The sequence below is a fragment of the Scylla paramamosain genome, chromosome 18 (assembly GCF_035594125.1).
Source record: "Scylla paramamosain isolate STU-SP2022 chromosome 18, ASM3559412v1, whole genome shotgun sequence".
In the NCBI taxonomy this organism is placed as follows: Eukaryota; Metazoa; Arthropoda; class Malacostraca; order Decapoda; family Portunidae; genus Scylla; species Scylla paramamosain.
This window is the reverse complement of record NC_087168.1, coordinates 23,561,376-23,584,391: the sequence shown is the minus strand read 5'-3', so window position 1 is coordinate 23,584,391 and position 23,016 is coordinate 23,561,376. Positions and strand designations below refer to the sequence as shown.

General features: G+C 41.5%; 2 protein-coding genes across 11 annotated transcripts in view; both read left to right on the top strand.

The window, feature by feature from the left end:
* The window catches only part of LOC135109326 (mitogen-activated protein kinase kinase kinase 13-B-like), a 64,095-nt gene extending 54,462 nt beyond the window's left edge, over nt 1–9,633 (top strand). For all 9 annotated transcript variants that reach the window (XM_064020682.1, XM_064020683.1, XM_064020680.1 and 6 more), the window contains 4 exons: nt 321–599; nt 2,625–3,493; nt 3,750–3,945; nt 4,593–9,633. In XM_064020682.1, the coding sequence (XP_063876752.1) occupies nt 321–599; nt 2,625–3,493; nt 3,750–3,945; nt 4,593–4,766 (1,518 nt within the window). In that variant the 3' untranslated portion in view covers nt 4,767–9,633. The remainder of the gene's footprint in view (nt 1–320; nt 600–2,624; nt 3,494–3,749; nt 3,946–4,592) is intronic.
* A 2,703-nt stretch (nt 9,634–12,336) lies between these two features.
* On the top strand, nt 12,337–21,862 carry LOC135109325 (RNA polymerase II-associated factor 1 homolog). 2 transcript variants are annotated; one of them, XM_064020676.1, is made up of 11 exons: nt 12,337–12,514; nt 12,666–12,698; nt 13,863–13,955; nt 14,256–14,433; nt 14,996–15,145; nt 15,695–15,942; nt 16,945–17,187; nt 17,661–17,893; nt 18,412–18,604; nt 18,999–19,157; nt 19,652–21,862. In XM_064020676.1, exons 1-11 carry the CDS (start codon nt 12,447–12,449, stop codon nt 19,788–19,790), a joined length of 1,737 nt encoding a protein of 578 aa, XP_063876746.1. In that variant the 5' UTR covers nt 12,337–12,446; the 3' UTR covers nt 19,791–21,862. The 2 variants fall into 2 exon arrangements, with proteins under 2 accessions (XP_063876746.1, XP_063876747.1); XM_064020677.1 differs by lacking the exon at nt 12,666–12,698.
* The last annotated feature ends 1,154 nt before the right edge of the window (nt 21,863–23,016 follow it).

Below are 23,016 nucleotides of genomic sequence, written 5' to 3'. Positions count from 1 at the left end.
AAACTCCCAAATAACTCATCATTAATAACCTGATTAGTGAGACCATTCCATTCATCCACCACTCTATTTGAGAACCAATGACTTTCTATCTGTTTTTTTTTTATCTTTTCAAGCTTGAATCCATTATTTCTTGTTCTATCCTTACTGCTTAATATATCATTCTTTGCTGCTACAGGATTGTTCAAAAAGCTAATATACACTGAAATAAAACTAACAACCTACTGCTCTCTGCATCTCATAAACTTGGTGCTTTAAATACCATTCTTTGCTGCTAAAGGGACATTCAAACTGACCACTTAAAATATTCTTTGTTGTTCCAGGGTCGTTCCAAAAAGCCTCTATACACTGAAATGGGAACCAACAATCTGCCACTCTCCACGACTCGGCCGGCCTCACTCCATATTGGCCAGTCTGCAGCTTCGCCTTCCGTTGGTGCGCCTGCTCAGGAAGCCAGCCAGCAGGAGGCAGTGGATGGTGGCCGTGTAGGGTCCGGACGCAGGAGGACACGTCACCACCAAAGAAACAAGAGCCACGGTGGTGTTGTGGCTTATGTCAGTTCAGGCACCAGCCCAAGACATGCCTTGCCACCCGACAGGAGGGTAAGTGACTTTTTTACGTAAGAGGGACACTGGCCAAGGATAATAACATACATATGTAAAAAAAGGCCTACTAAGGTGCTAGTCCAAAAAATAAGAGCCTAAAGGATTAACCAAAACTGGGTTGTATAAAGTTATAGCGCTTAATGTTACAACCAGCTCCAGCCCCTCTCACAGCTGCCACTACACTCAGGTCAGCTTTCCTTAGACTAGCTCCTTCTAGCCTACTGTGGGCACAAATTAAGCAAATCCAGACACCTGCTGCTTGCCAATAGCTATCAAGCTTCTTAGGTTGTCATCCTGATTCACCCACCAACAGGGAAGAGAGTAATACAGTTGTCCACCAAACTCACAAGCTGAGAAAGAGCTGCAAACCACATGCTAGGGGGGGCACAGCCAGGACAAAGGACACACAGGCTTATAATATTCTGTGGACAACCTCCCACAAGGGATGGGCCACCCACATCCACAAAATATTAAGTTCTCCTGCTTATAAGTGGTCCATCTGTAGTCTCATAGAGGACTGACAATCACCTCCATATACTACTAAAGTCTGAGGAGAGAAGAGATAACTACACACCCACAGAGCATTATGAAATCCTCTGGCTTCAAGAGCTCCCAGTCGCACTTATTGGCGCAGAACACTAATGACACAAGTACACAACAACTGACTGGCCCAAGATGGTCAGAGAACCACTCCCAGACCCCCAACAAGACACGAACTAATCAGGACACTGTGACAGAGGTGGTAAGACCATGTGGTGCCCACAAGTTATCTGGCATGCACCTGCAAAGTCCTCGCAAGGCACTTATCCTACCCAGCACAGTAGGGGCGTACTACTGCTACTACTCCAACTATAAGTACTACATAGAGCCCTCTAAATATCCCCCCAACCCAAGCACCTGCCAAGCCCCTGGAAGGTGCTTATCCTACCTAGCACAGTAGGGGCGTACTACTGCTACTACTCCAACTATAAGTACTACATATAGCCCTCTAAGTATTCCCCCAATCCAAGCACCTGCCAAGCCCCTGCAAGGTGCTTATCCTACCTAGCACAGTAGGGGCATACTACTGCTACTACTCTAACTGTAAATACTATGTATAGCCCTCTAAATATCCCCCAACCCTCAGTGCCATTTCTCTGTCACTCCTGCACTGTGCACTGTGCGCATCCTCTCTCTACAAAACATGAGGCTTGACTTATGCCTGGGACAAAGGAAGATACAGGCCCTGCCTTTGCTCCTTGGCATGGCAGTTAAATCATATGACATGGGAAAGAGGATGGAATGGGAGAGGGACTGGGAGGGGGGAGGAGGCCAGCTGCTTGCTCCATCAGCCTCCACACAACGCACAACTCTTACTCAAAAAACATCAATTTGCAAAAATTATTGTGGGTATATCAAAGAGTTCGGGTGGTATTCAACACTTTAGTACAGAAGGGTCACTCCTCAGCTATATCATGTATCAATTTCAACTTTTGGGACAAAGGGGAAACAGTGAGAAATTTTAAATAAAACAAAGTGTGGTGGGGCGGAGTATCTCTCTGTCCCACACCAACTCAGCTGTTCAGTGAATGGACAGACACATGCTGCCCACCATGGTGCATTCTGTCTCTATTTCTTCCTATTCTCTCATGGAGAGAGTGCCATGCATAACAATAGTGACACATCAATGAATGATTAAAACTACAGGAATTGTAGATGTAACTGGATATTCAGAAATTTAAGAGTATTTGGTTCTATGGGTAATATCTGAGTCTTTCTGATTTCTCATCAGTACCTCAAGGAAGTCTTCCATAAAAATGTTTGGACAGCAAAGAAAGTTATCCTAATTGCCTCTCTACACACAATCTGCCTCTTTTATTTAGTTGTCTTGTTCCTCTTGTATTTTCCATTTTCCCACTTGTGGTACATTTAAAGGCACTTGCTGTTGTTTCAGAGGTAATAGGCTCATATTAAATAAGCACATAATATATATGCTTATGTACAGCATCCACAGTTTGGTGATAGCAGTCTGTTGTGTTGCAGGGTTACAGCCTGAGCCCCAGCCAGGAACGTGTGCCAGTGCTGGTGGATTCTGGGACTCAAACAGACCACATGGACATGAGTGAGACTGACACATCACCAGTCAAAACCCCTGGCCCACACAAACCCTCCTCCCTCCCTCTCCAACCTGAGGAAGGTGATGGTGGTGGGGGAAGTAGTGTTGACCCCAGTAACCCTGCCTGTGGTCACACTACAACAGAGACCAGTCCCAATGGCAACACCCTGTCAGAGCAGCAGAGTCCCTGCTGTGAACACTGCCCAAGACAACAATATCGCCGGTTCACCTCAACAGACTCCAATGACTCCAACAAAAATTTCCCAATGGCAGCCCCAGTTGCACCACGCCTTGGTGAAAGCCACCAACCAGAATACACCATTGAAGAGACCCTGCAGATTCTCAACAATAACGAGGATGATGTTGACATCCTACACCAGCTGGGTGACAAATGGGATGCGATCGAGCGAGTCTTGGCAGATAAGAAAGCCTTGCCAAACGGCTACTCTCGCGTCTTGCACTCCCCACTCAGCATGAGGTACGACTCCAAAAACGACCTCTCAGAATCCACACCCATGGAGGTTGGTCAGCCCCAGATTGAGGGCATGTCCCAGAGCCAGTCTCCCACCACCACCAATGACGAGGACGAGGACGACGATGACGATGATATTGACGACGATGAAGAAGAGAGACACTCAAGTGTAGATCCAGACATCCTCAACCGTAACTCTGACATGGTAGCTTCCAGCGAGTTAGACTCGAGCCACGACTCCGTAGAGCATGAAGTGTCTGCCTCAGAGGAGGAGGAAGATGAGGAGGCCCTTGATGCTCATTACCAAGTTTTAAAACGAAGGTGGTAAGTACTTAAGCTTCCCTTCCCTTTGTGCATCAGGGATTAACATTACTCTTGATATGTATTTAAGATTCCCTTTCCTCTTGTACACCAGGCCTCAGAGTTAATGTTATTGTTAATATTATGTGTCAAAAGCTTTCCCTCCTTTTATGCACCAATCCTCAAGAGTTAATGTTACTGTTAATATGTATTTAAGCCTCCCCTCCCTTTTGTGCTCCAGGCCTCAAGAGTTAATGCTTCATGTTCCCTCCACTCACAGCTTCATGCGGAGGCCGTTGCCACGCAGCAAGAACCACCGCACTGTGTGTCTGACTCGCTCTACACACAGCACCCAGAGCAGTGAGGGTGGTGGCTCTGAGGAGGAGGGTGGGAGTGGCCTTGGCTCACTGCGACATGGGTACTACAGTCGAGGGATTAGTTTGGAGGGTATCAGCCGCTACTCTTCCAGGCTTATGGTGAGTTTGTGAGGAATGAGAGTACATTAAACTGCAAATTTAATGAGTGAGTAGTTTATGATTCCTCAGGATAGAACTAGAAATAATGGGTTCAAGCTTGAAAAATTTACTCCTAAGTTTGAGATAGGAAGGAATTGGTTCTCAAATAGAGTGGTAGATGATTGGAATGGACTCAGTAATAAGGTTATTAGTGCTGAGACATTAGGGAGCTTTAGACAGATTTATGGATGGGGATGATAGGTGGAAATAGATAGGTACGTTTCATACAGAGACTGTCACGTGTAGGCCTGATGGCTTCTTGCAGTTTCCCTTATTTTCTTATGTTCATATGTACTTATATGATTTATTTGAGTTATTCTGTTGTCAGTAGCTTCTGTTTCTTAGCTGTAAATCTGAACACCACACAAAATTATACTGACAATTATGTTTTTTTAGCTGAATTGCTTCACATATTTCAATACCATTGGATTTCCTTGTGATTTGTTTGAATTATTATATAGTAAATAGCTTATGTTTTTACCAGTAAATCTGAATGCAGCACACAATTCTGTTGACAATTAATGTTTTAAACTGAAAACTCTGATGCCATTGGTCTGGTCTCACCATGTGGTATAAGTGACATGGTATACAAGCGTCAAACCTTTCAGAGTGGCGCTGGTCCGTCCCGCAACAGTGACACATCTGACTCAGATGAGGGTGCCGGGGAAGGTGACGAGGATGTAGTGAGTGTGAAGGCCGTGGTGCTGCAAGACACACAGAGACTGCGAGGTGTTCAAGGGTCAGCCAGTCACTCCCAGACACCTGAGCGGAACTCTTGGTGAACACCCACACTCTGATTATTATTACTAGCCGATAAGTTCTACGATATGTTTCCTGTGAGATGAACTGTCCTGTCAGAAAACCAGATCCATAAGTGTACTACTAGCAGATAACTATCCTGTGATCAAAGTAACATTCCACTCAAATGAAGAGCCAGTCAGGAGTCAGCTACCTTATTGGTGTCAAAGGAGGAGCCGCAGTGATGAAAATGCAAGATATTCCATTAATTTTTAAGTACTGTTCTAATTGAAGCAGATGTTGAAGATCTCCAAGTCTTATGGGTCTCTGAATGACAAAGAACTGAAATGACAAAATAAGTACATAAATAATTACATATGACTGAATAGACAGGATTGTTATTGTCTGTACCACATCACTTCCTTCCTATGTCACACCCTGTAGTGACTTGAGATGCTGAGGAGGTGCTGGTTGTCTCATTTTCTGTGTTACATATGGAGTTCAGCCAAGGGAAGGAGAACCTGAGTTGTATGGACATGGGAGATGGCTCATGTGTTATTGTGAAAATAATCTACCCTCTCTTTTCATGCATGCGGGAATTCGTATATCACCCGTGACAAGCCTCGGATTACACAGAGGGGCCTCCTAACCTTACTTTGTTTTCTCTATGTATCTGACTATATTTAGACACTTTCATCAAGGACAGATAGCCTGGGTGCTAGAGATACTGGTCACTCGTACCCAACACTCAGTTTCAGCATAAGCTATCACACTATACTTGATGTTAGTATTGAACCCATGTCAGGAAGGAAAACTCTTTATAAGTCATGATGAATTGAGCAAAAGTATCCTGTTTAAGTGATTCTTTTAAGTTCCATTGCAACTCAGTAATACATTTTTTTCCCTTTTTTACTATTTGAATGATAGTTATCTGAGCTGCATTACTGTTCCACCAAAGAAGTGTGCTGAAAAGCCTAAGGAGGTGACCAACAAACTTTCTTTAATAAGTAGCAGTTTATGAATCATGTGGTGTGGTGTTTCATCAAGTAATTATTCAGATCTTTTACACTTGAAATTCAGGCATTGCTCTAAAGTCATGAGTGGAGGATGTGAGAAAGTCAGTGTGTGTGAAGGGCGACCCAGTAGTGACTCAGTGCAAATACATGACGTGACATTCCCAGCCAGGGCAACGGTATGACTTGGTTATCACTTGTGTTCCCTAAAGACGACATTAAGAGTTATAATACGTAGTATACACGATGCATTGACGTCTCTACTCCTCTCTGTTCATCTTGGTTGGTGTCAGTGAAGCATTCCCTGTGGGTGTGGCTGCCTCATGGTTGCTGCACCAATCTAGCCACTAATGTTGGGGGAGGATTTAACATTTGCATCCTCACTTATACCTAACTTTCTCGTTACTATAATCACCTGACCTTATTCTCTGGATATGTAACCTTAACTAGGAAACACCTGAAAGACATATGTTCTTCTCCCAGACATTCCATTACTACTAGTTCAGTGTAAGACATTTGCCTCATGAGAACGGTTATTGTAAAATCTTAAATAAGGCTTTGTTTCAATTGATATTATACATTATTATTATTATTATTATTATTATTATTATTATTATTATTATTATTATTATTATTATTGCTATGATCTTTAAGTGCAATGTATGTACAGAATGGTGGTTGTGTTTGTGTTTAATCTAGTCTGGGGTGAAAATACTCCACTTTTTGAATCACTGCTTGAGGTAGTGTTGGCAGTCTGTTGCTGAGGGTGGTGGTGACAAGGACCTTGGCTGGGAACACCTCAACAGTTACCTATAATACATTTCCAATACATTTTCCCTAACTGTATTTGATCGGTAGATTTTATTTGAGATGACGCACTCACAAGAAATTTGACATGCTAAAGTTTAACCTATTTTTATCTAGGCTTCAAAATCTCAGATTAACTTACACCTGTTTGAGATTTATGAAGCTAAGATAAAAAATGGTTAGACTTCAGCCATTTTTCATCTTAGCCTCAAAATCTCAAATGGAAAGGCACAAGTTCCTTTGAGATCTTGAAGCTGAGGTATAAGAGTGACCCAGCCAGCAGTGATAGTGTATCCATGCACTGAACACTACAAGTGCCACCCCACCGACTCTTAGACAACCAACAGGGTCCTGCCAGATGGAAATGGGTGAAGAGTTGTAAATTATTTCTCATTATGTCCCCAATTTTAACATTGTAAATAATCACATCAATTCCATTTTATCATTATCGTTCATCATCACTCCTGAAGGGGAAGAAAATACCTCAGAATGGTGTGTGGGACCTCAAGCAGTGTTTTAAAAGATACTGCTGGAATTCTCGAGAGTTTGGACACTATGTTGTGAAGGATTAATAGATTCGTCTGATTCTGTTGTTGATTGAAATGTTATCAAGGTACCGCTAATGTTGTATCCTTTACAGCTGTTATTATTATTATTATTATTATTATTATTATTATTATTATTATTATTATTATTATTATTATTATTATTATTATTATGAGTGAGTTAAGTAGTTCATTCATTGTTATCATTCAAGGGCTGTTCATCATCTTGGTCTTAGTTTTACGTACAGAGACTCGTATGTATATAATTATGTACTAACTTAAATGTTCCAATGTAAGTGAAAGTCTGACAGTAAAATTATGTATATTTTTCACTACATGCATACATACACACCTACATACATCCATGCATACTTATGTAACACAACATAAATCTTGAAGAAATTTATCGAGTACTACTACTACTACTACTTTAGGCCCATAAGGAATACTGAAGGGAAATGCTTGCGTTTATTCTCATACCGAAAAAAATAAAATAAAAACTATTACACGTTTGAGAAGAACCGGCCTTAATTATTGTAGTAAGAAATATTTAAAAAGAAGTACATACATACTATTAGGTGTACTATTTTGAGAGAACCCCTATTATAGCTCTAATTAGCTCTATGTATATATTGTGTATATCGTAGAACTTTAGATAGGTTTGGATATATACATGGTGTTGTATATAGTGAGGACCTTCATTTTCACTACTGTGTATAAGGAGTTGTATAGTTCTCTCTCTCTCTCTCTCTCTCTCTCTCTCTCTCTCTCTCTCTCTCTCTCTCTCTCTCTCTCTCTCTCTCTCTCTCTCTCTCTCTCTCTCTCTCTCTCTCTCTCTCTCTCTCTCTCTCTCTCTCTCTCTCTCTCTCTCTCTCTCTCTCTCTTGTCCTGCCTGTCTCATTGCCTGAAGTCCTCTTGCTTATCAAAGGGACTCAACAAATTTACCTCCTAAGCTCCCATTCTTTCATCTGTTCATGCGTTCATTTCATGTATATATGTGTGCGTCTTGCTCTCTCTCTCTCTCTCTCTCTCTCTCTCTCTCTCTCTCTCTCTCTCTCTCTCTCTCTCTCTCTCTCTCTCTCTCTCTCTCTCTCTCTCTCTCTCTCTCTCTCTCTCTCTCTCTCTCTCTCTCTCTCTCTCTCTCTCTCTCTAATCATAATATGTCTCAGTGTTTTTACAGTTTATTTATGAAACAGAGTAATATCTATTTTTTCTATTTATTGTTTGATTTTAATGATAAACTAAAGACCTTTTCTATATGTATAATAATTTCTATATTTTTCATAGGCTCTTCTATTACAATTTAGTGATATTTTTAGGTGTAAAAATTCCATGTGTATTTATAAATCATGGCTTGTCTTCTCCCTTTTATGGTAATTTTTCTTTTTAAGCATCTTAAGTTATGTCAATGTTTCTCTCTCTCTCTCTCTCTCTCTCTCTCTCTCTCTCTCTCTCTCTCTCTCTCTCTCTCTCTCTCTCTCTCTCTCTCTCTCTCTCTCTCTCTCTCTCTCTCTCTCTCTCTCTCTCTCTCTCTCTCTCTCTCTCTCTCTCTCTCATTATTGTTAACCTCTTCCCTGTTTTTCTTTGATTAATATAACCTTCACCATTCTCATCTTCAGACATTTCCTGATCACATCATTTCTCTAACTCCAAAACTCACCACTCTTCACTGGACTCTATTCCCAAACATCTCAGCATCTCACCTCAATTACTTTTTAAGAGGCTGTAGTGGAAGTTAGAGTTTTCAGGGATGTCTTTTATGATTCCAGTGATAGTTGAAGAAGAATTCTGCAACATCAGTGGGAAAATGCCCTAGAAAACCTGACTCATCATCTCTTTGGCCTTTGAAAATAGTTCTTATGAGAGTTCTGAGTGTTTTGAAATATGGGTCCCCTTCTAATGCACCTTTCCTCCACACAGGCTCAGAACTCTTCAAGCCACACCTACATACACACACACAAACACACCTACACATGGCAGAACATTAAGGAAATTATACTGTAGCTTTCACTTGTATATTTTCACCCTCCCATAGACATAAAAAAGTGGGAAATAATACTGTAAGAAAAGATACGCAGATTTTTAAATCGAAACCTGGTGCCAAACATTTCCCATTTTATTTCAACATTCTAACAGCACCATGTTTTCTTATATATTTTACATAAAAGGTACAACAAAAGTGACTTATTAATAATATACACATTTAGAAGCCTTCTCTTTATTCTTTAGCTTCTCATTTCCCTCCAAGATGGTGTCCTTTCAACATGAGAGTGCTCTCTTCCTTCTTTGCCTGTCCTTTGTGTACCATTACAGCCTCACTCTCTGATCATACAACTGCTGTCTTCAAAACCATGTTTTCATGTATGCATTGGCTTCCTTTCCTGTCATGTTCCATTACTCTCCTCTGAGTCTTCTCAACCCAAAAATTTTGCTTTTTGTTATGTTCACCCCCATCCTCCAGCCTGCCCCTCTACCCGTGGGTCCGGTCAGGACCTGACCCGCGGAAAATACTCTACTTTACCAAGTAAATGTAAACTACAAAGGTATGAATGTGTATTTATTTATCCCTTTTATAAGATAAGGGCCAATATCCACTTGTATTAATCTGCACCAAATGATCTCGCAAGAGTGAGGTCATTTGATGCCAACCAAATGCGGTAGGTTGAGGACAGGAGGATGAAGGCTGGTGGAGGAAATTAAGCTACAGAAAAAGAGAAAGGAAGGACTGCATAATGGAGGAGCCCATTGCATACTGAGCTACGGTATCTGCTTCTCTGAGAAAAAAAAAATACAGCAAAGCTAAGGAAGGATGGTGGATGTCATGAGCTCTTGCTGGTAAGTACCCACGAATAACTTGCGTAAAAAAAGAAATAATAATAAAAAAATAAAAGAAAAGAAAAGAAAAAAAAAATATATATATATATATATATATATATATATATATATATATATATATATATATATATATATATATATATATATATATATATATATATATATATATATATATACGAGTATATATATACAGTTTTTGTAGATCTTCAGTAACAACCTGTAAAGAAAATGAGGAAAATGGAAACAAAATGGATGGACAACCTGATAAAAAAGAAAAAAAATGGAAAAACAAAGAAAACGAAAGGAAAACATGAATGGCTGTATATCAATGAAATGTAATCTCTCTTATTTCAGTGTTTTGCGTCTTTCCAACACTTGCTCACATGCACAACGCTTAATTAGTACAAAAGTTCGAGGAAAGTTGCTTAAATTCGCGTTAATAATGATGTGGCACTCCAATAAGATGTGATTTCAAACGTCAGTGCCTGCGCCAGACTGACGGTTGGCAATGGGTACCGGACAACGGGCGGCGCGGCACCGTCACTTTAGAAATTATTTTAAAATTGCCAGATTTCAAAGCACACGGGAATTACTAATCAGATATATGCCACTCGCCAACCCAATGTTTCTCTTCCTCCAGCCTGTCAACTCGAGGGCTCATTCTCTTCTTCTGCTCATTTCTCTCTTCTTCTCTTTTCCTTCTGTCATTTCATTCCACACTTTCACATTCGACATTTATGCATAAGCCGTCAGTGAATCACACACACACACACACACACACACACTATTATACTCTCACTACAATAGTATAGAGTCTACCACGGTATGAATTCTACCGTGACCCGACCTCACCTCTCGTGTCGTCCACCTGCGGTCTACCATTCACCTCAAATCACCTCAACTCACCTCAGCTCATCTCACCTCACTCGTCCACATGAAAGGAAGCAAATGGAGTTCCCAAATTATAATCCTCGTAGGCCTGCAACCATTAACATCAGCTGGATACCCTACTTCAGAATAAAATGTTGTTGAAAGATTTTTAAAGACGTGTCATCTTGAAAGAGGAAACATCAATCACATTTTTTACGAGAGAACAGTCTAGTGGATACACAGCAAGAACCAGAACGACCCCTGCCATCGATGCGGTGATGTCATGCAGGAGAAACGAAAGCGTGACAGAGGCGAACCATCTCAGGCCTGTTCTTCGTTGTCCTCGATAGAGGTGTCAAACTTCACGTTGTGTTCGTAAGGGAAACCAATTTTTCCATTATATGGACATAAACAACAAATTAAACTGCAAGCTGAGCCTTATAATAATCTAAATGCCATAGGTTACCACAATCTGACAGTGAACCATCAACGACATCATGTGGATCCAGGGAAAGGTTAATCGGGAGAGAGCGCAGTTCCTCCGTCAGGGTCTTTTGGGGAATTCATTTGGGTTAAGTTTGGGGAGATTGAAGGGCGATAATGGGTACGTGTGTGTACGTGCGATAGTGCGTACGTGTAATGTTTGACACCGTGGTAGACCTCATGCTGTAGTGTTTGATACCGTGGTAGACATCACGCTGTAGTGTTTGATACTGTGGTAGACCGCATACTATAGTAGCAATTACAGGATAAATGTCCTGAAATCTCCCTCTTGAAAGAGTTAAAGTCATAGAAAGGGGGGAAATACAGAAGCAGGCAGGGAGTTCCAGAGTTTACTAGAGAAAGGGATGAATGACTAAGAATAATGCTTAACTCTTGTATTAGAGAGGTAGACAGAATAGTGGTGAAAGATGAAAAGGTGACCGAAGAAAGTCTTGTGCAGCGAGGCCGAGAGAGGAGAATCTGTGTGTGTGTGTGTGTGTGTGTGTGTGTGTGTTGGTAGATTGCAATGTAACCGTACTCACAATCGAACCCAACCCTGCTGTTACTATCACTACTACTACTACTACTACTACTACTACTACTACTACTACTACTACTGCTGCTGCTGCTGCTGCTGCTGCTGCTGCTGCTGCTGCTGCTAGTGCTGGTGCTGCTGCTGCTACTACTACTGCTACTACTACTATTACTACTACTACTACTACTACTACTACTACTACTACTACTACTACTACTACTACTACTTCTGCTGCTGCTGCTGCTCCTTCTGCTACTACTACTACTACTACTACTACTACTACTATTACTACTACTACTACTACTACTACTACTACTACTACTACTACTACTACTACTACTGCTACTACTACTACTACTACTACTGCTGCCATTCGACTGACAAGTTACATTAAAATGAAGGACTTAAAAGAAGGAGATAAGAACAATAAAATAAAAACAATAATATCTTTTCTTGCCTTGTTACTTATTATCACAGCGAAATAAGGAAACAAACATGTGGACAAGATGAGGGCGAGGGCCTGGCGTTGAGGCAGCATGGCGTCGGTTTGTTATTGTTCTGAGGTGCGTAGCGGTCGGCCCTACTCTTGGGTAAATACTAGTGATTTGTGGCAGTTCCCGGTGAGTTGAGGGAAAGATGCCGCCCACAGTGAACCAGGCGCACTCCGTGGATAGAGATAAGAGACCACGCACTGGGGAAAGAAGGTAAGATGGAGATAACAGGTACTGGGGAGAGTCGGATTTTAAGTATTCTTGTTCTGATGGGTATATCTGTTTTTGATGGTGTTTGTGTTAAGTGTGTGAGGTATTGTGTGGTGTGAGTGTGGAGGAGTAATGGTGTTGTCTCTCCCACAAGCCATCCCCAGCAGGAACCGATACACATACGAAGGTAAAGTGAAAATAGTGATGCTTGTTTCTCTTGTTTAGTGTTGTGATTTTTCTTAATATATACCGCTTATTGTTTGGTGAGCGGAGGGAAGAGCGCAGTTTCTCCGTCTCTTGGGGGATTCATTTGGGTTAAGTTTGGGAAAGCTGAAGGGCGATAGTACGTACGTACGTGTGTGTGTGTGTGTGTGTGTGTGTGTGTGTGTGTGTGTGTGTGTGTGTTACCCTTGTGTGAGTTGTCCAGTGAAGCTCCTGAGGTGAGCTGCCCAGTGAGGATGAGGCTGCCAAGCTGGGCCAGTTGGGGTGGGGCACTAGGCCTCTCCAACACGGCACACCTGTCCCATGCTTGCAGGTGTCAGGTGTGCACTAAGACCAGTAGACTTGTCTCTTGGTCTTGGTGTGCACAAACATTTCCCAGTAAATTCTGCCGTGAATGCACTTAACATCACTTGTGCTGCTTGTGAATTATATTATTGGTTTTGGTGGTTGGTGTTGAGTGTGCCAACTCTCAGGCAGTGTCACTTCACTGTCTGTGACCTAAAAGGCACTCTCTCAAGGGAAATATTCACCATGTATTGAATGAACTGACGTGAGCTGTAATGTGTGAGGTGAGCTTTGCAGTGATGTGTTAGTGTGGGAGCAAACACATTGGTTGGGTGCCACAAGTCCACCACAATTGTGTAAAGAGGTTGTAATGTCAAGTTTGGTTCGTAACACTTTACGGGAGGTAGAGGAGGTGATGGTCCCTTCAGATTATGTCAGGAGGTCTTTGTGGGGGACGAGGCCCACGTTAGGTTAAGTTAAGGTGTCTGTGTGGTAAAGGTTAGGTTAGGTTTAGGAGCTCATTCTATATTTTAATCATATTTTCTCCTCACAAAAATTTCCAAAAATCATGACTTCTTCCTATAAGCTTTTCTTCAAGGCCAAATTCAACTTAATTTTGTGTTCCCAGCCAAATACATTACTGCTACCAGACTGCCATGCATGTCATCCACAGGGTAACAGAAAAACAAGAATAGAGGTATTGTCATAAATTGTAAGTTTACCCAACAGTTGAGGGGGAAGTCCCAGCAACCAGAAGTTATGGGAGGTGGTAGCATCTTCCATCTTAACCCAAGCAATTAGAAGAGTTTAGTCCTTGTGGCACTGACCTGTCTTCCCCCCACAGATCAGACCTGGTGAGTCGGGTCAAGTACTGCAACACTCTGCCAGACATTCCCTTCGACCCAAAGTTCATCAATTACCCCTTTGACTCAAACAGGTGAGACTGCACACCTGTTTATGTGTTGCTGATGTTTGCTGGAGATTTGCATGTGTTTTAGGTTTTAACTGACAAAACCTTGGTACTACCTCATGTATTAGTGATGTTTTGCATATATTTTTTTGTATTTTTGTATTTAAACTGACAAGATTTTGATATTTGCTGATGCACCACTTAACACCACCAGACATTTCTCATACCAAGTTAGCATTTTCCTGATAGTACATCCTTACAACCCTCACCGAAACACACCACTTGACCTCTGACCTGACCTTACCTAACCTCACCTAACCCCACCAGGTACGTGCGCTACAAACAGACTTCGCTGGAGAAGAACTACAAATATGAAGTGCTGACAGAACATGACCTTGGGGTGACCATTGACCTCATCAACCCCGACGCATACACCCCTGTTCCTGGCGCACAGCTGCACCCCACAGACGAGAAGCTACTGGAGGACGACATTCTCACCCCACAGGTTGGAGGATGAGGTGGAGTGTGGCTGGGTGAAGTAAAAGACTGCTTGTTTGCTTCCCTTACTTGTAACTCTTAACTGTTTCAAGACACTGTGAGGATGAGGTAGAACATGCTTGGGTGATGTAATAGTCTGGTACAGTGTATGGAATCTACATGTATGAGGGTGAAAAAGAATAGATTTTGCAGTTTCTAGTCAGTAAAATGTTTGTAGGTGGCTGTAGAACTAGAAGAAGTGTCTCAGTATTTATTGACTGAGGAAAAATGAGCTAAGTAACAGGGAAGGTTAAATTGCAAAGTGTGGCTGATTGGTTGAAATATCTTGCTTTTCTGTGTTTCCTTCTTATATGTGACTTTAACTATTTCAAGAGGGAGGTTTCAAGATACTTCTCATATTTTTGGATAACAATTAAGTGTGTGTGGGTGATCTTGATATAGCCTGCTGTGTTTCCTCTTATCTGGATGATTGAAATAGCCTGCTTCTGTGTTTCCATCTTATCTGTGACTTAAACTGTTGGGTCTGGATGATTAAAACAGTGACATGAACTCCCCTCTCTCCACCACAGGATGCCAAGAGGTCCCGCCACCACCATGTCAATGTGTCTTGGCTGCGGCGCACTGAGTACATCTCCACAGAGCCCACTCGCTTCCAGCCACAGACCAATGAGAAGATTGAGGCCACTGTTGGGTTTGCCACACGCAGGAAGAAGGTCACTGTGAGTACCTGTGTACTTATCTTGGCTTGGCTTGACTTGTTAGTGTCTTTTGTGTTTTGTTTTACCTCCCACCCTTTGTGTTTCTTCTTTTTTTCATTTATTTTTTTCTAGACTGTTTTGTCTCTGTTACTTTCTTTTCTTACGTGTTTACCTTTTTTGTTCCTTTTTCTTTTTCTTTGTATTTTGTCTGTGTGTGTGTGACTTTCTTCCCTTTCATATCTACCTTTTTTTTGTTCCTTTGTTTCTTCTTCCTGTGATATTATTATGTCTTCCTCTGTATGTTACTGTCTTTTGTTTTTAGTGTTTATCTTTCTGTCCTCTTTATTTTTTTTTCCAAGCTTTTTTGTATGTGCTTTACTGTCTCCTTTTGTATTTACCATTCTGTATCTTCTGTTATCTTTTCCATGGTGTTTTGTCGCTATTTACAGTCTCCCCTTTCTAGTATCCATCTCCATTTCTTTTTATGTCCATTCCTCCCTTCTCCATACTGTGTTGACATCCATCTGTGTATCACCACTCACAACCTCCCTCACCCTCCCGTTGCTGCAGGACGAGAACGTGTACACGGACAGAGAAAGTCAGCTGGCGGCCATCGAGAAGACCTTCAGGGACGTCAAGAAGAAGCTGGTGCACCACTACAGCAAGCCTGGCGTCACGGCTGTCGAGGAGTTCCCTGTCTTTCCAGACTTCTCCCTCTGGAAGTACCCATGTGCCCAGGTCATCTTCGACTCAGACCCGGCCCCTGTTGGTCGCCCTATGCCGGCCCAGCTTGAGGAGATGTCTCAGGCTATGATTAGGTGGGTAGTTTTATCAGGTTAGATTAGGTTAGGTTAGGTTGTATTAGGTTGTGTTAGATTATGTTATATTAGGTTAGTTTATGTTATATTAAATTGGGTTGTTAGGTTAGGTTAGGTTAGGTTATGGTATGTTAGGTTATGTTATGTTAGGTTATGATATGTTAGGTTTATTTCATTCAAGCTATGAAGAGGTGTTTGTTATGTTCCCCAGGCTATGATCTTTCTCCCAGACTGTGATTGGGTGTGTGTTTCTTTCTCCCAGACTGTGATTGGGTGTGTGTTTCTTTCTCTCAGACTGTGATTGGGTATGTGTTTCTTTCTCCCAGACTGTGATTGGGTGTGTGTTTCTTTTTCCCAGACTGTGATTGGGTGTGTGTTTCTTTCTCCCAGCCTGTCATTGGGTGGGAGTTGATGTGTTTATTTATGCAAGAAGGATTGACAAAGGGCAAAAAAAAAAAAAAAAATAAATAAGATGCCCCAGATCCTATAATGTTCAAAGGGAAGTTAAAAATGATCTCAACGTCTTGAAACTTCCTTGAAAGAGCTTAGGAGTGTATAGATAGATATAGATGTTTTTGTAATATCTTACTGTCCACAGCTGGATATACCATTAACAAAAACATAATCCAGTAAATCCTTAGAACTGCAAATGAATCTGTTACCCACACAGAAGCAAAACTAGATTATCAATTTTTACCTTATCAGATAGCAAAATACTACATGCACTTAATATTTCAGATGATTTAATAAGTCACATACAGTAATTCACATCCAAAGCCCAGCCATTCTATTTCAGATGTATTATTGACAAGAAACTGGCATAAATTATCACTAATCCACATCCTAAGCCTAGCCATTCTATTCCTGAGCTATTATTAACAAGAGACAGGCATAAATCATTATTAAACCCACATCCTAACCCTAACTATCCTATCCCAGAGGTACTGTTGATGAGAAAGGTGTTCAGTAACCCACATGCTAAACCAAAGCATCTTTTTCCAGGGGTGTCATGGACGAGAGCGGCGAGCAGTTTGTGGCTTACTTCCTGCCGACAGAAGACACACTGGTGAAGAGGAAGAAGGACCAGGAGGAGGGCGTGGAGTACCAGGAGGAAGAGCAGTATGACTACCTAATGGCGCGCGAGTACAACTGGAATGTCAAGAATAAGGCGTCCAAGGGATACGAGGAAAACTACTTCATGGTGATGCGTAACGATGGGGTGTACTACAACGAGCTGGAGACAAGGTGTGTGTGTTAGCTAATTGTTTTTACCCTGTAGTGTTTCTGTAGGATTGAGTCAAGCTTGTAATATTGTGTCTTTTAAAGGTAGTTTGTCTTATCTTTAATGCTGTAAATGCTCCTTCCTCACACAACTATGTCAGTGCATTCTCTTGGCTGATTGCTGTATGTGTGTGTGTGTGTGTGTGTGTGTGAGAGAGAGAGAGAGAGAGCACACTTATTATTACTACTACCTTCTCAGTCCTTTCCAACTACCACCATTCTACTACCTTCCTAGACCCCTTCCTACTACCACTACTACTACTACTACTACTGGACCCTTCCGACTACCACCATTACTACTACTACTACCTTCCCAGACCCTTCGTACAACTACTCCTACTACTACCCTCCCATACCCTTCTTACTACCACTGTTATTACTCCTACCTGTCCAAACCCTTTCTGCTACCAATACTAATCCTACTATTTCAATTCTAGGGTGCGTCTGAGCAAGAGGCGACTGAAGCAGGGACAGCAGCCCAACAATTCCCGCCTGGTGGTGCGTCATCGGCCTCTCAACGCACACGAACACAAGACTCAACGCTTCAGGGAGAGGATGCTGGAACCCCCCGGCGAAGAGGAGGAAGAGGAGGAGGAGGAGGAAGAAGAGGAAGAGGAAGAGGAGGAGGAGGAGGAAGAAATGGAGGTGGATAACAATGAGAATGATAAAGGTCAGGGTTTGGTTTGTTCTGAGGGAGTGAATGTCTTTGTGAGAGGCTGTGGTCAGTGACTGCTTTGTAAATATACTGTGTGGCCTGTGGTGGGTGGGAGAGAGAGAGAGAGAGAGAGAGAGAGAGAGAGAGAGAGAGAGAGAGAGAGAGAGAGAGAGAGAGAGAGAGAGAGAGAGAGCACAAGCAAACATATCAAAACTAAGAGTGTGAGACAGAAAGATAGATGATAGATAGTAATAATAATAATAATAATAATAATAATTAAAGTTGTAGCAATAATAACAATAATAATCAATGATATTAATGGTAATGATACAGAAAAAAGAAGAAAAACAAACAAAGGAAAAGAATCATAATAATAATAATATGACAAGAATAAATGAAAATAATAATGGTGACTGTTTCTCTCTCAACCCCCCTTCCCCCTCTCACCTCCCTTCCCCTCTCACCTCCCCTCACCTCTCACCTCCCCTCACCTCTCACCCTGTCAATCTCTCTCCTCCCACCCCTCCCTACAGGTTCCCAGGGAGGAGGCACCCCTATGGATGACAATGAGGGGAGTGAGAGGTCAAGGTCAAGATCCAGGTCAAGATCACATAGCAAGGAGCCAGCACGCAGCAGATCTGGGTCAAGGTCAGCCTCCAGGTCACGGTCGAGATCGAGGTCAAGGTCAGCTTCAAGGTCGAGGTCAAGGAGCAAATCTAAGTCCAGGTGAGAGAGAGAGAGAGAGAGAGGTTGTGGTGAGTTTTTGTGGGCTAAGGGAGTGAGAAAGAGATTAGGTTAACTAAATATTGTGTGTGTGTGTGTGTCAAATACAGAGATTCCCACATTATTTCTTCTACCTCCTGTCAAACCTCTCCTTTCTTCTATTTCTTCTCCTCCTCCTCTCTTCCTCTCTTCTTACCTTCTATTCATCGTCCTCATCTCCTCTCTGCCTATATTATTCCGCCTCATTTCCTCATCTCTTCCTACCTTCTATTTCTTCTCATCGTTACCTTCTGTATGCTACTCCTCCTCCATCTCCTCCTCCTCCTCCTCCTCCTCCTCCTCAAGGACTGACTTCTCCTCCTCATCTCATCTCATCTCATCTCATCTCCTTCCTCAGATCTCGCTCAAGGTCGTCTTCAGGAGGGTCCCGCGGCTCCCGTGGCTCTCGCTCTGCCTCCCGCTCTCGCTCTCGTTCTCGTTCTCGCTCTCGTTCCAAGTCAGCATCCCGCACTCCCTCAGGTCGTTCTGGCACAGCATCTCCAGCCAGCTCGGACAGGTAAGGTTTTGGTTACTGATCTGAAATTGTTCCTTTGTTCTTTTTTATTAATTTGTTTCATTATAGCAGTATTTGTTTTATGTTCCAATTGTTATTTTTAGGATTTTGTTAACTTGTTTCTTATTCTTCCTTTTTGTTGTCTGTTTTTCTCTCTCTTTCTCATTTATGTTATGTGTAACCTTAATATCATCATCTTTTCTCTATCTATATCTTCTCTTACCTCCTCTTTGCCCTCTCCTCCTCTTCCTCCTCCTCCTCCCACCTCTTCCTTTTCTTTATCTCTTCTTAACTTTTATCTTCTCTTCCTCTTCCTTGTCCTTACCTCTCCCTAACTCCCTTCTCTTATTCTTCCTCCTAATTCTTATCTCCTCATCTCTTCATTTCCCTCCTTTCTCCTTCTCACCTCTCTTCTATCTCCTCCTCCATGTCCTTTCTCTCTAACCCTCCCAACACTCCACCACACACTCACCACCACCACCACCACACATCCCCAGGTCAGCAAGGTCTGCAAGATCAGGTCGGTCCAGCAGGAGGAGTGGCAGCGGCACTCCCCGCCGCCCCCCAGCCTCCCCACGGCACTCCGGCTCTGAGTCACGCTCCTCAGACTCCGGCTCCGGCTCTGACTCTGACTAGTTTTGCTTTTGTGTCTGGGAAGTGAAGTTAGTGTTTGTTATTACATTTTTTTTATTTATTTTTCTTTATTTTGATTTGATGACGAGGTTTGGTTAGTCTCTAGTATTTGTGAAACTGTCGTTTTGTTATTATTATCATTGTTTATGAAATTAAGACCTTGTGATTATCAAACTCTGTAATCATTGTAGCACTTCTGACCGGATAACTGATTGTGGATGCGTGTGGATGAGTGTGTGGTGCTTTGTCTGGGCCAACCCATGTGGGATTGCTGGCCCACTACAGTATATGAGACCATATTCTCAGACATTTCTGTGCTGCCCCTACACTGCATTCAAAAGGCTCTTGTTGAAGCTCCACTTGATTTTTAGGGTGTTTTTATGTTTTAGTGTCAGAACAACAAGAATACTATATTAATAACAAGAGAAATGCTCTTTAGAACCTTGATGATATACTCTGTGGCCTTTGAAAATAATTGTGGTGAGAGGGCAGAGTGTTTTTGAATACAAGCCATGATGGATAGATGAATGTTTGTACTTCCGACAGGAAAACTTATTATTATCATTATTGTTATTATTATTATTATTATTATTATTATTATTATTATTATTATTATTATTATTATTATCATTATCATTATTATTATTATTATTATTATTATTATTATTATTATTATTATTATTATTATTATTACACTGGAACCTCATTTCACGAATGTTCCTGTTCACAAATAAATTGGTGAATAGATTTTTTTACAATTTTTGCATTGGTTCATGAACATTATCTTGATGTCCAAACACTAAAATTTGATGGCTGGGAGACTTGCCAGTGTATGATAATCACCTGCAAGTTACAACAGGATGATGGATGTGTGCATTGATTATAGACCCTTGCCAAGGGGACTAGGCAGCATCTGGGGTTGCATTAACAAAGATTCTCAACTATAGAAGTTTGACTCAGACCAACTCTTATGTCTAGAGTTGTGCTTAACTTCCCAAGTTGCGCTTAGTCTAAATCTTAAATTTGTGACATATTTGGCGGGAGATGCATTTGATGACCTTGGACCACCATGTGTCCTGTTGTTGGAGTGTCTCATTTACCTCCTTAGTAAGTGTCCCATGCAGCTTTTTTTAATGCTGCTGAATGAGTGAAGCCTTTCAGGCTACATCTTTCCTCATATACTGACTGGACAAGGTAAGAAAGTCTCACCATTGGTCCAGCTGGGTTTCCTGTACTGGCCTTTTCAGCCTTAGATGTCATCATCTCCTCCATCCTAAAGAAAAAGAACATGAAAGGAGGCACTGCTGAGTGGAAGTGGCAGAGCAATGCTGAGTCAAGGACATAAACACTGAGACAAATAAAAGCGCCTTGTGTGGGGATCTAATTTGCTTGTTAATAAACACAAATTTGTGCACTCATATCCTAACAAAACCTATGGCAAATTTTTTGTTTTGTTTTCTAATCCAAAAAACGTAAAAAGATTGCGCTATTAACTCGAAATTGAGAAATATAAGATTTTTCTTTTGCTCTTTCACTATTTCATACTGGGGCTTAAGTGTTCATCTCGGAACAACTTTAAGACTGCTTAAGAGATGAGCACAAGTCTAAGCAGAAGGCTGAGCAAACTGAGAATCTTTGTTAATACAGCACCTGATCTTGCAGCTTCCTGCAGTTACTGTAGTTTCATTCTACATTCTTTGTCACAGAAAAACATTTTAAAAAGGGAAAAAACTAATGCTTCCGAGGCTGAAACAGATTAATTTTATTCACATTAATTTCAGTGAGAAAAAATTTTTTGGTATGTGAACATTTTGGTTCATGAACTGAGTCATAGAATGGATTAAGCTTGTGAACTGAGGTTCCAGTATTATTATTATTATTACTACTACTACTACTACTACTACTACTACTACTACTACTATTATTATTATTATTTATATATATTTATTTATTTATTTATTTATTTTTCTGATGAATGTCTGTGCTTGTAAGAGAAATCTGTACTGAAAGGAAATAATGGCATTAGTTTTTTTGACAAATTGGTGTAATAAAAACAAAATAAAACATTTTCCACACCTCAGAATTTTATGTAGCCAGTCCCCAGCCCCAGGATGTTAAGAGGCTAATTCCACATACATTCTCTCTCTCTCTCTCTCTCTCTCTCTCTCTTGGTAGTCTGATGTCAACAAGGATGTCTTCACTGAGTCAGAAGACCTGCGCAGTTAACTAATTCAGGTGGAAAGGCAGGTGTGCTATTCTCAATCCCACTGTCTTGATCCCCTGAGTCCTGAATCTGGTGGCACAGAAGCTCCAAGATGAGAGATGCTGGAGGCTGGTGGGGGCTGCCAGAGCATCAGTCTGTCAGTCTACCTGCAGTGGAGTCTCACCACTGATCCTAGATCAGAGTTTTTCTTCTATAGTAAGACAAACCTAATTTGGCGGCTAAGATGTGGTCTGGGTACAGCGCTGCCTCTTTTCACAAAACAAAGCAGGTGGGTCGCCTCCCAGGGGACACTTGGCGGGTGATTCCTGTCAGGGGGTCACTTGCGCTTGCTGTTCCTGATGAGTTCAACTTTTTATTTTCATTATTATTTATTTCATAAAGTTAATGATATATAGTAGACCATTCTGAAACGTTTGTCTTCACCTTCACTTTCGAAAGGCTCTGGTTGAAATTACACGGACCTCTAAGGGTGTTTTTACAGTTCTAGTGAAATATTAGCAAGATTTCTATGTTATTAACATGAGAAACACTCGTCTCTGTAGCCTTTGAAAGTAATAGTTATTAGAACAAAACGTTTCAGAGTATGGACTCCATTTCCGTCTGTTTTTTTTTTATTTATTTTTTTTTTAACTGACATTTTGGGTGTGAAGACAGACTGATGTAATATGTGATGATGGCAAGCAGGAGGGGGAGGAAGGAGGAATGAGAATAAGGAGAAAAGGAGGAAAAGGAATCTGGTAGTGGGAAATCTTGACACAACAGCATGACAAAAATAAATATAGGTGTTGATTTTGAAGGGAAGCAGCTGGAGGATTAGGATTTATATATTAGGAAATATGAGAGAGAGAGAGAGAGAGAGAGAGAGAGAGAGAGAGAGAGAGAGAGAGAGAGAGAGAGAGGCAAAATTGTAATTGTGTCAGTAGCGTAACTACGCCGGTGAGCGGCGAGGAAGAGGCTTGAGCAGGCCGCTTGTCTGAAGGTGACGGCGGGTTGCTTATGACGCCA